Here is a 15804-nt window from a genome sequence, read left to right on the forward strand (position 1 = left end):
TAATAAGTTTTAAGGCCGTTTTACTCGTGTAATAATAAGCTTTATTACTAGTGATTCGGTTGCCCCAGAGAAGTCCTTCATTATTAACTTAATATATTTAAATACATATGTTTTTGTTGATAAGTACTCTGGTACAACTGAATTAAACTAAAAACAAGCAATGCAAAATAATAAATAAAAAAAATTCCAGTTAAAATGGACAATAACTGAACACCAGTTAATATCTATATCTATATGTAGTTGTTAAATATTAGTACTAACACAACATTATAACTGTAGCTATGATCAACATATTACACCTTTTACCAGTCACAAGCCACGCACATGGATTCAGAAACATATAGAAAGGTCGAGAGAGATCCAGAAGTTCTCAAATCTCGCGAGGTTTCCCAGTTGTAAGCGTTGTCAGCATAGACTGTACCCAATCCTTTCACGGGCCGGATCCTTTCAACGCATGCGCGAAACGCGTCTCTATCCGGTCGTCCTATTTTAGTTCGTGTACTATTTAAAAAGTTGAAACCCTGCTATTTGAAAATAAATATCAATTTATGTTTTGAGTGAATATCTTATTTTCTGTTTGGTTTTTGATTGTCAGTGTTGTGTATTGTGTTTTTATCTGTTTTTTTGTTTGTTTTTTAAATTGACAATTAAAAACACAACAAAACTGTTGCATATTTAAATGTGTACAATTAAATAATTTAACAAACGTCGTATGGTCGGATTACGAGTGAAGGAAGTGACGTAGTCAAATAGGGGAATTATTACATGGAGGAATAATGAGTGATCCACTGTGACTGAGGAGCCCAGTGTCCATTTGGAACTTTATTCGTCGATACATCTTCTCAAAATTTGGTGGTTTAGAATTTATTTTGGGTTGCAATTACAATGTTGACAAAGTTCCTGTTAAACTGTCTGGATTCCACATCCAAGTTCTCTTATCATGGTCTCTTATCTACAAACACAATTATTCACGTCATAGATATATTATATGGAACAATAGGGATATGCGATACAAAAACCAATCACTTTATTTCCCAGATTGGGTAAAGAAACAGGTTATATTAGTTGGGCAGTTATTTAACAGCAATGGGCAATTTATGACTTATTCAGAAACTTCACATACTTTCAATTTTCCAATATCTCTCCGAGACATCATGCCATTCTATTTGATACCATCTCCATAAGTATTCAAACGCCCTTTTTCTCTCGCTAGTCCTTTAGAGACAGTAACAAGAAGTTTTGTAGTTTATTTCAGAAGGATGTAATTTCTTTCCCATAAATTAAATCACACTGAAACAGTTTTGTAGCTGATATAAACTGGAAAAAAATTATGGTCAATCCCCAATAAGTATCTGATCACCAACAAGGTAAAAGAAGTGTCCTTATTACATAAGTACTACCCAGCCAACCATTTCATGACCAAGTTTAAAAGAGACATTGATGTGAATTGTTGTTTTTGTGGAACCCACAGTGCAACGTCTGTTCACACTCAAAGACCTTTTAGAAAGACTTCAGTCAATTTATCATTGTCCATCTTTACAAAGACTTTGCACTGAAATGGGAGGATATTGTCTTGTGTGTGTGTGTGTGTGTTTTTTTTTTTTAGAAAATATTCTAAAGAAAATGATTTCTTTTTAATAAACTTCTTGATTATTTTGGCAAAATATTACATCCATAAGTGTAAGTACAGCAATCAGAAACCAACCTTCATCCACTTTCATATTGATACAATAAATTACATAAATCTTATTAAAATATCCGAAAATAAAAAGGCTCAAAAAAACATTTACATCTGTACAGTTTATAAAATGTTTGATTGTATGTGAACCACCTGGCACAGTTTTCTTGTATTTTGAATGTCCTTGTATTCTGTTTGTATACTGTTTATTTGTAATAATAATCAAAAAAGGGTGCGGTCATTGCGAGCATAGTTAAACATAAAGTACAGAACTGGAGTAGCAAAGGGTAAACTGAAGACAGTTATGGATTACATGTGGGAAACACAAGACCTTTGGAGGGCAGCAACACGCTTTCGATGCGTCTAGTCTGCCGGAAATTGTAAAGATGAAGAAGAAGTGACGCAGTCTACGCGCATGCGTTGTCAGGATCTAGATCGGGCACTGACACTTGTCCTGCAACGGTTTGTCTGGCTCAGACCTGAGACACCGGTACCGGGTTGGATTTTGACTACAACAAGTCACATTTAACAGAGGCACCAACTTCACTTGACTTTTACGTATTTTGCTGAATTTTCTCCACCTTTTTTTGTATTCCTTTCCCTAAACTGTAGACCACGTTAAAGCTAGAAGACAGACGTATCGGTAAAGATGTCAGTGGTGGGATTTGACTTGGGCTTTCAAAGCTGCTATGTGGCTGTAGCTCGAGCCGGAGGAATCGAAACTGTCGCCAATGAATATAGCGACAGATGTACACCGTAAGTACCCAATAAACCCTTCTCCTCAATCTAAGCTGTTGGGAAACATAACAGCAGACTGTTTAAGTTTTTGTTCTACTGTTACAGACTGACCAGAGTCTGTCACAATGCACGTGAACCAAGGTTTACTGACTACTAACGCTTTGTTAAACTTATTTATTATAACATTAAGTTTTAAATCGGATAACTGAACAGTTTGGTAGCACCTGATGCTAGTTTGACCATTTGAGGTGTTTTCAGGGAACATGGAAACGTCTAGAATTCCTCCATAACTAAACCACGGCGAGCTAGCCGGTTGTAGCTAAGCCTCCAGTTATCATTAACGGTAGGTGCTGAGCAACGGGTTCCTTCAATATGATTATCTTGTCTTCCCGTTCGAACACAGCCAGGCGGTGTTTAAAAAAATTCACACCCATTCACAATCGAGGTGTTTGAACTTCTCTGGAGCTCTGACCAACCGGTGTGCACTGGGTACAAAATGCGACGCACGTTGATTCTGTACCATGACGACAGCAGCAACGTGATGGAATATTCTAGCAATGATTAAAATATCATATTTATTTGCTGACTTCCAGATACTATTGATACATTTTTCCTTCTTTCTGGGCATAGCATGTAACGAAGTTCAATGTTCCTTGTGAAAAATGGTGAACTTTACCATGACAAAATAAAAATTAATGAAATGAAATTATCGAAGCCCATTTTACTTTTCCTAATGTTTTCCTTATTTGCTGACATTACTCATATAAATGATACATTTAATTATGGTAGCTCATTTCTGCCAGTCTAAAAAAACAAACAAAAAAGGAAAAGTAGACTAATGTTTATTTTTTATTCTTAAGTCATAATTATGAGTTGTTATCTCATAATTATGACTTCAGATTTATTATTTTATTTTTCGTGTTTGTTTTTTACTGGCGGAAATGGGATTCCCTATTTAATCCTTAATATATTTAAACTGTTTTGATTTTCTATTTCAACTCTTTTTGCTGAGAAGTTACATTTAAGATACATTTCTACTTGTTTTGTAGGAAAATTATTGAACAAAATAAGAAAAGTGTGTGTTTGAGTTTGATAGCATTTAAGTTCATCCTTATGTCCCTCTATCTTTCACATAACTCCATCGTGGAATGTCAGCTTATGGATCAGTGTGATCAATTCAAAACTAATGATCTTTAAGACTTGCGTAGTGTTCACCCTCTCTCTGACACCAACAACTGTTCTTTTGTGTTGACAACAATTGTATGCGTGTCTGCTACCATCTGTGTTTGATGGGTAGGATGATGACAGGTGCGTTTTAAACAACATTCTAGAACCACGTTAGACTCTATGTTGGACTGTTAAAGATGGTGTTTGATGCCTTGAAGATTGCTTTCTGTAGAGATGGTGAAATTATGTAGAGATTCACGACAATGACTGTTGGTCAGGTATTGGATGATGGCAATGATTCAAATTATTGTATGTCATTACAATTAACATTTAATTGTTTTTCAGGTCCTTTGTATCATTTGGCCCTCGAAATCGATCAATAGGAGCTGCTGCTAAGAGCCAGGTAATTAAATTTTCCTTTCAGTCACAGTTATGTTATAATTTAGGGTTTTTTTTGTTCAGGCTGCATGACGTTAAACTAAACTTGATTTATTTTGAATGGCACCTGTTTCATCCAGGTGGTGACCAACTGTAAGAACACTGTGCAGGGCTTCAAGCGATTCCATGGCAGGGCCTTCTCAGATCCGTATGTCCAGTCATCCAAGTCTAAACTTGTGTATGACCTGGCTCCGATGCCCTCTGGATCCACTGGTATAAAAGTAAGATTCATATTTTTATGATTGTCTTTTTAAAAGTTAAGGCTGTGCAGTATCGGAGAAATATCATGCAATCATTTTGTAATTTTTTTAACTTTAAAATCTAGCATAGGCTCCCTAAAATGAGTTTTTAACATTGTATATTAACTGTTTTTAAATGTGTAAACTATATTTTAAAAACCCAAATAAATTATAGCAATTCTAGCATACCTTCCCTAAACAGAGATTTTTTAATATTGTCTATTAGCAGTTTTTAAAAGTGTAAGCTTGATTTTAAAACCCTAAAAACAAAAATAAATAAGGTAGTTTGGGGCATATTTTTCCCTAAATACATGGAATTCTGACATTTGAAAGTTAAAAGTATGAACAAAAATATTTTCATTTGTATATTTCACTGGAAAATACGCTCTAGCAGTTTGGTTTGTGTAATGGTGTGTTAAGTGTCACAAGCTCAGATGAAAGACTTTCTGCTTCAATCTTCGTTAAATTATTCATACTTTTCAAATCAAAGCTCCCCTCTGATCTTTCTTTATTTTAAACCTCACTTTAAGTGTTTTTTTATTATCCTTTTTACTCGTTCTTTAGTTACAAAAATGATAGCTTTATTCTATGCCTTGGTTGAATATGAATATTTTTTGTTATAGTCGGCTCACTGTTCTAACAAATATAGAAATGATAAAGCCATGCACTTACCTGGCATATTGTTAAAATGGCACGGCAGATTTATTTGTATAGTACAGACTCAGTGTGCTACCCTGCAGAGACGGCTAATCAAAGCCCTCTGAATAGACGTGGGAAGAAAAAGGTCAAATCAAAGCAAACCTGCCAGCAGCTTCACTCTTTCTAAAGCATTTTTATTACATGTTTTTAAAAAAATGTAACTGATTTTGTAAGGAAATGTCTTGTCTTTAAGATTTTTCTCCTTTATCATGAATTGTAGGTGATGTACATGGAGGAGGAGCGAGTTTTCAGTACCGAGCAGGTTACTGGGATGCTGCTGACCAAGCTGAAGGAGACTGCTGAGAGCGCTCTGAAGAAGCCAGTGGCCGACTGCGTCATCTCAGTAAGATTTCTTTTCAGTAGTCAAGCAGTCTCATCAGGGAGGCTGAAAATCTAAAACACCATTCAGATAGGCTGGTTAAAGCTGTGTATTGATTCTACCTTTTTAGCCCAGTTCAAGTTAAAGTATTTTTAGTCCAATGTGGCTCCCCTTTGTCACAAAGCTTATTTACAGGTATGGCATAGCACTTGAAATGACTAATGACACACGAATCACTGTAAAATCCATTTCCTCCCTACACTGATGCTCTTAGTACTTTAAGGACATTCTTTTAGTATTTCCATCATAATTTCTTTAATAAAACCATGCGAGTTAAAAGCTGCCCACAAGATGCATAAATGTCTTGCCACCTGTTCTTTTGACATTTTGAGTCCCTCGCACATCACCAGATGTCTTCTCTGAAAGCTTTGCTTCCTCACTGGCACCTTGAAGGTGAAGAGTGGGAAGTGTTTAGTTCCCCCCCATGAACTCCCTAATAGCATCTGTTATGTAACAGTATAGATGTCTCACAGAGCCTTGTCTAAATCTACTGTTTACATCAGCACCGGCGAAGGATGACATGTTGTTATTAATGTGGTTGTTGCTAAATTTAGTTCCTGAGCTTCACGACAAAGATGTTTTTATTTTGGCACTCAGCTGAACAGCAGTCGACTCCAGACTCCTTGTCAACCATGTGATTTATTTTTTTATGGGACCAATGGGGATACCAGGGATGCCCAGGAAAAAAGTTGTAGACTTAAAAAAAAAAAGAAGGAGAAGGCTAAAATTTGCAGCCAGTTGTCGCCTCTGCGCGACGATGACATGTGACACCTAGGGGGGTCGGGGGCAAGCTCCAGATTAATAACAGTTACCGTTTAAGATTTGAAGGTTCACTTGAGAATCTGTGAGCGGGGATGTGTGTTTGTGTAGGGAACGTTGGTGCAAGTGGTATTCTAGAGCTCTTATCTTTAGTTCCATCTGCTTTCTTTTCTTTTATTCTCCCAGGTGCCGAGCTATTTCACTGATGTGGAGAGGAGGTCCGTCATAGACGCTGCCCAAATCGCTGGTCTCAACTGTCTACGCTTAATGAACGAGACCACTGCAGGTACATAGAAATGGTATAAACTTTGTGTTTGGCTGGTGAATTGCTTCTGTTATCGCTCCCATGAGTCTTGGAGATAGAAGTCAGCCATAATAACACTTGTCACATAGCAGACATGTACTGCATAGTGTTGAGTAGGCCGTACGTATGCTGTTCATTCTGATGGTGATATTGTGATACAAATATAAGATAACATGTGTCCATGTGTCACAGTGACTTTGGCATATGGGATCTACAAACAGGACCTACCAGCTCCAGAAGAAAAGCCGAGGAACGTGGTGTTTGTGGATCTTGGACACTCTGGTTATCAGGTGTCTGTTTGTGCCTTCAACAAGGGAAAGCTTAAAGTGAGTCTGTGTGATGAATTATTTGTGCTCATAGGTATTAGCGAAGAGTGGAAGTGTTTAGATGAGAGAGAGAAAGGCAGCCTCTGAGTCATCATTTTAAATCCACTTTCAATATTGAACAATAATGAGTTTTGCATCATGTGTTTTTGATTTTTATTTCTCAGAATTTAACAAGAATCTTTAAATATGAATTTCAAGCCAAAAAAAATACTTTTTTTTTCCTTTTTCGATTACTACCAGTATTTAACTAAAAGCTACTCCATTTTTAAATGTGTAATGTCATCTTAACCAGACTCAGTGTCAATCAGCAAATAATTAAATACATAAATCAAACTTTAATTTAAAGAATCATACTGAAATATATGACTGAGAGGGAGATTTTTAATCATATTATTGTTAATTTAATGTTTTTACTGCTGATTTTAATGTTCTTGTTGATTTTTAATGTAACTTTATTTAGAGTAAATTACAACAGTAGTCATCTCAAAGCGGTATCAAAATATAAAATCCACATGAACAAGCATCAGCAACAATTTAAATTGTTAAATGTTTTCTGTTGCACTTTTGAGTCATGTAAAGCACATTGAATTGCCTTGTGTATAAAATGCACTGTACAATTAACTTTGCCTTGCCCTAAAATGACCAATACTGTACAGCAACAATGGCCTTTTGTGTTTAAAGATAGTTAAAGGTAATAGTTTTAAGGAGTTATCAAACTTCAATCGTTTGTATTTAATAGCTATAAAGTATGTTATTATTACATTTTAATGCCACATATAAGACTGAAGGATTTAATGGACAGTCACAATTGGCAACTTTGCTTTTTTCATGGTTTTTCAGATCCTGGCGACATCGTTTGACTCTGACCTGGGAGGGAAGGACTTTGATGACATCCTGGTTAATTATTTTTGTGAAGAATTTTTAAAGAAGTACAAGTTGGATGCAAAATCCAAGCCTCGAGCACTGGTGCGACTTTACCAAGAGTGCGAGAAGCTCAAGAAGCTGATGAGCGCCAACTCCTCTGATCTGCCTCTCAACATCGAGTGCTTCATGAATGATGTGGATGTTTCTTCTAATCTCAACAGGTGAGGCACACATGGACGAGTTAAAGATTAAACGGCCTGATGCTTAAATCTAAAAAAATAATTAAATAAATAAATAAATTGTTATTTGTTCTCACTGCTTTAGTTTATTAGGTACAGTTTCAAATAGGTTTTTTAGGTGAACAGTTTCACTTTGTGTGTCTGCATACACGTGCACAGGCTGAGTCTGTGAATAATTTGACTGTGTACCCAGGGGTCAGTTTGAGGATCTGTGTGCAGGCCTGTTGGCCAAAGTAGAGGCTCCGCTGCGCAGCGTCTTGGAGCAAACCAGTGAGTACATCTGCTGTTATTACCAGCATGAGTGCAGTCTCATAAATAAGGTTCAGTTATTCTTTAATGCTGTCCTTCCCACTGGATACTGACTGAGTCCAGTCCTTTTTTAAATTGTGTAAATTTCTCCTAAACATGTCGTAATGTGATTTTATTTTATTTTTGAATAAGCAACCATCTGTCCCTCTTTATCCTGCCATACCCAGAGCTGAAAAAAGAAGATATTTACGCGGTAGAGATTGTAGGTGGAGCTTCCAGAACGCCTGCCATAAAGGAGCGTATCAGCAGGTTCTTCGGCAAAGAGCTGAGCACCACTCTGAATGCAGATGAAGCCGTGGCTAGGGGCTGCGCTCTCCAGGTACGGCTCGACGATCACGACTAAAACTTGAGTCTTGTCAGTGACTCAACCACTGGCAGCTTTGATTATTGAGTAGGAAATGTGTTAATAACTGAGGAGTGATGTCATTTTTTTCCCCCATTCTTCGGATATATGAAATCATTTGGCTGTTTAAATTTAAAAAAGCCCACCCATTGACAATTTGTTAACTCGATTCCCAAACTGGAGGGCATGACGTCATGGCAGGGGGAGCATGAGGGGGCTTGGGGTCATTGACCATAAAATCTATTAAAAAAAAAAAATGTTTTGCCTACAAAGAACTTTTTTATTACTGTAAAATCTGTGATTACACATTTAATTTTATGAGTTTTGAAGAAGAATATTCACTCTTTTGACCCTTTTTAAAAAAACATTTGACCCATTTTGTTGAAATTTTGTTCCGATTTTTTATTTTTCAAAGGGAGGCGCAACAGAAAAGGTTTGGGAACCATTGCATTAACAGAAACAGAATTTCTTTACACTTGAAATCCTAAAACATTGAAAAAGCTTTCAGAACATGATAAACAAAGTTACATGCAGGGTAAAATTGGTCAAAGAAAATAAAAGACCAGAGGTTACCTCATATCTCTTTAGAAGTACATTACAAAATACAAAATGTGTTTTGTCATGTACTAAAATGTATAAAAATGGCCAAATGAAAAATTGTTTATAAGACTTGGATATTTGAATTTCATAATTCTTGCAGCTTTTGTTTGTGGTTTGTTAATAGTTTTTTTGTTTGTTTTTCAAACACAATAAGTACTTGTTTTTTGCTCTTGTCCACAGTGTGCTATCCTGTCTCCAGCTTTCAAAGTCAGAGAGTTCTCCATTACAGACGTAGTCCCTTACCCCATCTCCCTTAAATGGAATTCTGCTGCAGAGGAGGGACTGAGGTACGAATGTAGATGCTCACTGATGCACATGTAAAAAGAGAATCAAGGGAAATGTCTTATTTTGAGCTTGCTTCAGTTACATTACCAGTTTAAACCTTTATGGATAGTGTTCTGTATTAAACTGTCCAATCTTACTCAGTTTGGTTTTTATGCATTATTGCAATGAAACACTTTTGACAAGGAATGTTCTCCGAGCCTTATCCATGTCTTGGCAGAGTAATTACCTAATAATAAACATGGCGGTAGCGTAGGTGACAGTAGATTAAAAACAATGCTTTTTTATCTCTGAACGATGTATCTTACCGTTTTTAAATCGTCTCATTGTTGGGACTGATCTGTCTTGCAGTGATTGCGAGGTTTTCCCGAAGAACCATGCAGCTCCTTTTTCTAAAGTCCTGACCTTCTACCGAAAGGAGCCCTTCTCTCTTGAAGCCTACTACAACTGTCCCAAAGATCTCCCTCACCCCAGCACCACCATAGGTACAGAAGCTTAAGCTTTTAAACATATTTTAGTTGCAAATGTAACTTGAACAAATTGATTTCTCAGAAAATGAGCTTAAAATGCAAATAGCCAAATGTGCTACTCAGTGGGAACCTTTGATTTGAGCACATTATAAAGTGAACGCAGCATTTTAAATCAGACCAGTGATTATTAACCAACTCTAATGATATGTTAATCATTGGTGCAACACATTCAAAATAGAGATTTCCTAAAAAAAAACATTTTTTACAAGAGAAGAAAAGTTTTCCTGATTTTGACACTGTTGGATACTAACATCTTATTTATTGTTCCTACAGGCGAGTTCCTCATCCAGAATGTGGTTCCTCAGGCGTCTGGGGAGAGCGCAAAGGTCAAGGTGAAAGTTCGCGTCAACCTCCACGGAGTGTTCAGCATATCGAGCGCGTCGCTTGTGGAAGTTTTAAAAACATCAGAAGAAGAAGAGCCAATGGAGACGAACCAGGCGGCCAAAGAAGAAGTGAGTGTTGTATGAGAGACACTATGTGCTCATTATGAATTACTTTCTTTGGGTTTAATCTTACAAACTACACTCAGATCATCTCGCCACACCATTTTCACAGGGATCCATTATGCGAGGTCTTAGCTTCTTCAATGTACAGTAAAAAATGCTAAAAATTAGTATACAAGTGTATACATTACAAACGATGCACAAGCCACATCAAACACTCAAAACAGTAAACTTTTTCTACTTTAAATGATTTTGGAAAGCAACATAATTAACAAGGGTTTTTTCTTACAATATTGTTTTCTTTTCACTTCACTTTTCACCAAACCTTTGGACTATGTTGTAAACTGGCATGTGATGGTTTCCATAATCTTAGTTTCTGCTGTATTTCATTACCATGTGTCAGAACAAGATGCAGGTGGACCAGGATGATCAGAACCTCCATGGGGGAGAAAGTGCAGACAAGAAACCAGAGTCGGAAGAAATGGAGGTAGTATTAAAGGGGACATATTGTGATATTCTTCATCCATCTCCATTTGTTCTAAGAACCCCAAAAACATAGTATTTGAGGTTTATTTTCCCAAACTCGCCTGTTTTCCAGAACTTTCTGAGCAGTTCAGAAATTGGGCCGTTTTGGGGCCTACTTATGCATAGTCATGAGTGGGCGTGTCTATAGACGCTGACTTTCATGTCTCACTCTTTGACAGGGTGATCAGCGATCACCAAAGCGATTTTTTTTTTTTGCTATTCACACACTTGTTTTCAGTCAAAAAACGGCACATTACAGTAAAACACATGGCTGTTTAAGCAGCTATTGTTATTTTGAGTCCGCCTCGGTGCTTCAGGGTCCGTGCACCTCCGCATGAACAAATAGTGCTTACACTACAGTGTACGTTCACTGTGGAGGCACAGCACCGGCAGCAGGAAAGTTCTGTATTTAGTTATACCGGTAGCCATCACTCCTTCGCTAGCGAGAAAAACAATGGCAGACTTTCGCAAAAGTTTTCATCAGGTTGGGGGAGGAGTGCATGGGTGGAGTTACCAGCGGAGGGGAGGGTGTTTTCTTTCCCTACCGCTTGTGACGTCATAAACTCAGAAAATTTGAAACGGAGCAATTTTCTCTGTGTTGTAAGACTTACATAGACCACAAACAAATTACTGAATGGTTTTATTTCATATTTTGTGTGCTGTTGGACACTCAAGTTTTCTCATTTGTGTTAAAAAAAAGACTGCAAAAATGGATTTTTCATAATATGTCCCCTTTAAAATAACAAACTATTCTGTTGTCTGTCAGACTTTATTTGTGTGCAATGAGGGGCACATGGTATCAGGTGCTTGAAACGGTGGCGCCCCTAAAGGTAAACAAAACCCAAGTCAAACAAGCCAAGCACATTCTTTGTGCAGCAGACACACACAGACCTACCTCTCTCTGTTGTTTGGCAAGTTATCCATTCATCTTCTAGATTCACTCATGCTGTTATGTACAGTGAAGCAATGAGATTGTTCCCAGCTTTTCCCAGTTCAACACATGGCCAATAATAGATGGAGAGTTCACTGAGCTGCTGAGTTGATACACATATAATACAGCTTTAAAAGCACCTGACATATATATTTATTGTCCAATGTAGCTTTTCTTTTTTACATGTTGTAAATGAAACTCTGTTTTTTCAGACATCGACAGAAGAAGGCAAACAGGAGAAGAAGAATGAGCAGCCTCCTCAGGCCAAGAAGCCTAAAGTGAAAACGAAGACGGTGGATCTGCCCATTGAGAACAAATTACACTGGCAGCTGTCCAGCGAAGAACTCAATGTGTTTGTGGAGAATGAGGTAACGCTCTAAAAATCACCAGGAATGTCAGGCTTACAGGCACACACACACACACACATACACTCTGTATGCACTGTGTGATCTCACCAGTTTGGCAGTATTTAGTCCCAAAAGACGAGCGAGTCTTTAATGGGGCTTTTATTCAAACACAGAAATATGTTTTCATGCAACGTTTAGTATTTAAACATTTTTAATTTTATATTTCTATCATTTCTTTAAAGGAATCTTTTTTTTTTGTTGACACTTCAACATATTGATCGGTTGCTATTTCAGGGCAAAATGATAATGCAGGACAAGCTGGAAAAGGAGCGAAATGATGCAAAGAACAACGTGGAGGAGTACGTGTACGACATGAGGGACAAGCTGCATGGTACCTTGGAAAAGTTTATAAATGAAGCTGTAAGTTATTTTTTTTATTTATTTTTTTTTCCATCTCCAACCCTCAATGGTTATTTATTTTCAGTTTTGTATGCGTGTTTCACTAGATTTGTCTAGAATCTATATCTATTTGTCTTTTTTCACAGCTTATGTGAGGTAACATTTAGTGTTTACCTCAATAAATGTTATTGTATTTTATTTATTTTGATCTTAATTAAAATGATCAAAATGTGAAATTGTAAAAACAAAACAAGATATTGTCTTTTTTGAATTGTACTTTTTTTATATATACATATCTTACTAATTTTGAGTTTATTGTTAATTAATTCACACTTTGGTAGGAAACCATTTCCTGTTGTGTTTTCAAGCATTGCTCAGGAGTTGAGGAGTTAAAATCTTAATATTTGTCATAATTTTGGTGCCTTTATACAGGATCGGAATGCCTTCACTTTAAAACTGGAAGACACAGAGAACTGGCTGTACGAGGATGGAGAGGACCAACAAAAACAAGTTTACATCGACAAACTGGCTGAACTCAAGGTAAGTGTGTGTGTATGATGAGAACGAATGTGAAAAATATGCCTTGTGTGGACTTAAAAGATTGGATTCTTTTGCTTTCTACAGAAAATTGGCCAGCCTGTTCAGGAGAGATGCACAGAGGCTGTGGAGAGACCAAAGGCTTTTGCAGAGCTTGGCAGACAAATCCAGATGTACATGAAGATTGGAGAAGCTTACAAGGCTAAGGTTAGCATGTGTAATGGTTGGTTATCTGATCGTAGGATGGTGCACTGACTTGTGTGTTTCCATTCAGGATGAGCTCTACGACCACCTGGAGGAGTTGGACATGGTGCGTGTGGAGAAGCAGGTTAACGATGCCATGGGATGGATGAACAACATGATGAACCAGCAGAACAATCGGGACCTCACCCTGGACCCAGTGGTCAAAGTCAGCGAGATCCAGGCCAAGACAAAGGTAGAACATGACCTCACAATTACAAAAAGAACTAAAAGATTAACTCGTGTTTCGGACAGTGTTATTCAACCTTGGGGTCATGACCCCATGTGGGGTCACCTGGAATTTAAATGGGGTTGCCAGACATGTCTAGTGATTGATTGTTTGCTATTAATAGTTTAATATATTGAAAAAGTTTTATTATCTTCAAAATCAAAACACAACACACAATCTTAAACAACTGTATTATATATTTTCACTTTCTCAAACATACATTTTAAATATAATAATATATAAAAATATAATTCATAAAATAATATAATAAATGATGATGTAATGAAAACTATTTTTTAATCACTAATCCTGGCTACTCAATGTTTGTAACACAGTATAACAAGTGATCAAAACTAATTATAGAAAGAAAAATAAAGTCTTTGGGGTCGCCAGAAATTTGTGATATTAAAATGGGGTCATGATCCAAAAAAGGGTGGGGGAAGCACTGGTTTATTATTTCATTTGTATCCTATCTGTCACTGTACTTGTCTTAACATTTTTGTATTATTTTGATACTGTAAACTTGTTTTATGTACTGCTGCCAGGACACACTTGTCAAAAAGATTATTAATCTCAATGTGTTTCTCCTGACTAAATAAAGGCTAATAAATAAATATCTCAACTATTTGAATGTAATGTGATTATATTACTAAAGATTAAGTAAAAAAAAAAAAAAATTAATCATTTAATTCCAGTGCGAGGTTATCATTTTAACATTATTCTCTCCATTGTTTAGGAACTTTATTCATCTTGCAACCCAGTGGTGTCAAAATCCAAACCCAAAGTGGAGCCACCGAAAGAAGAGAAGATGGAGAACGGGCCAGTGAACGGACAGGGCGATACAGAGAACCAACAGTCCGACCCAGCAAAAAAAAAAGCAGCTGCTGGGACTGAACAGGAAACGTCGGAGAACAAACTCCCAGAGATGGACATTGACTAAAACAATGAGACTCTTCTCTGAGTTTCCTTCCACTTCTGAAGACGCAGACAACAGCCTCCCTAGTTAATACTCTTCACTCAGCCTCTGTGGCATGCCACTTCTTCTTTTCTTTGACAACAACAATTATGTTCTATGTCTATGGAATGGAACTCTGAAGGACATAAGTGAATGAGCAAGGGGGAAAAAAAATGACTTTTTCTGTGCAGCTTTGGTGGCTAATATGCTAATGATTGTTATATTCAGCTTCTCCTTAGCAGGTTTAAGCTACAAACGTCATATTTGAAGAATTGTCTAAAAAGAAGACTAGTGATGAGCTAAAGAGGAGTAGTAGGTTTTCCCAAATAGTTCACAAAGAATGATGCATTTGTTTTCCTACCACAGAGACTGAAACTGCTCAAGTCCCATGTTTTTAGTGGAAGTGGAAGCGATAAGTCTTTATGATTATGCGTATGTTCAAACTAAATAATAGTTACAGAATTTCAATGTTTGGCTTCTTTCATTCAAAAAGCAGCAGTATGTTTGTTGTTCTCTGGTAGCCTTGTATTGTTTTTTTTCTACTCAAGCCATTTGAATGTGGGTTCAACTAAGTATTCTTCAGGGGCTGACTTTGTTTCCTCATCACCAATAAAGTAACAAATAAATGTTGGGGGAAAACTGTCTTGGTAGTGTTTTACTTTATTTCAGAAAGTTGATTTTCTTATCAAGTATCAGACACTGTTTAACCATAATTATAAGTTTTATATCTGACATCGGGGTGTATTAAATATTCTACATACTTGACTAGGTAAATGACACATTTAGCTGTCTGCTAGTTGCCAGAACTGTCACAAATACTTTATCTTGCTCTCTCAGTGCCATTTAGTTTAAAACTAAACCAACTGAACTTAATTTATATACATATATTTTTTAAATTCAAGCATGTCAGTTCAGCTCAAACCTGTCACGTTAAAGCTAATAGTCTTTGCGATCTCCTCACCACCCCTCAGAGTGGTGTACTGTCCCCACTGCTCTTCATTCTGTACACTGATGAGTACAGGTCCACGCAACCGTATTGTCACCTGGTGAAGTTTGCTGATGATGCGGTTCTCCTGTCTGGTTCCTCCCTGCATCACGAACCTGCTCTGCAGCAGTTTGTAGAGTGGTATGATGTTGAACATCAGTAAAACCAAGGAGATGGTGGTGACCCCCTCCAACAGCCGTAGAGAACTGGCTGCAGCTGTCCCCACCATGATCCATGGTTCTCCTGTCGAGACTGCTGAGGAATATAAATACTTGGGTTCCATCCTCGACAACCAGCTGAAGTTCTCCCCCAGGAAGTG

The 15804-nt window shown here is 37.1% G+C and overlaps 1 protein-coding gene across 1 annotated transcript; it reads left to right on the top strand.

Moving 5' to 3' along the window:
• The first annotated feature begins 2083 nt into the window (after positions 1-2083).
• On the top strand, positions 2084-15143 carry hspa4a (heat shock protein 4a). The gene is made up of 19 exons (XM_028466411.1): positions 2084-2434; positions 3929-3986; positions 4102-4242; positions 5180-5302; positions 6284-6383; positions 6594-6727; positions 7568-7812; positions 8024-8100; positions 8307-8458; positions 9263-9369; positions 9716-9849; positions 10168-10346; positions 10741-10824; positions 12006-12161; positions 12435-12560; positions 12972-13079; positions 13164-13283; positions 13351-13512; positions 14282-15143. Exons 1-19 carry the CDS (start codon positions 2328-2330, stop codon positions 14483-14485), a joined length of 2517 nt encoding a protein of 838 aa, XP_028322212.1. The 5' UTR covers positions 2084-2327; the 3' UTR covers positions 14486-15143.
• The last annotated feature ends 661 nt before the right edge of the window (positions 15144-15804 follow it).

The sequence above is a fragment of the Gouania willdenowi genome, chromosome 14, assembly GCF_900634775.1.
Source record: "Gouania willdenowi chromosome 14, fGouWil2.1, whole genome shotgun sequence".
Taxonomy (NCBI): Eukaryota; Metazoa; Chordata; class Actinopteri; order Blenniiformes; family Gobiesocidae; genus Gouania; species Gouania willdenowi.

What these genes read in the sequence shown, in the direction of transcription:
- hspa4a (XM_028466411.1), top strand. Translation starts at nt 2,328, where the DNA reads ATGTCAGTGGTGGGATTTGACTTGGGCTTTCAAAGCTGCTATGTGGCT. An exon ending in CTGGATCCACTGGTATAAAA is followed by an intron (nt 4,243 to 5,179) that starts GTAAGATTCATA and finishes CATGAATTGTAG; the next exon opens with GTGATGTACATGGAGGAGGA. An exon ending in ATGTGTTTGTGGAGAATGAG is followed by an intron (nt 12,162 to 12,434) that starts GTAACGCTCTAA and finishes TTGCTATTTCAG; the next exon opens with GGCAAAATGATAATGCAGGA.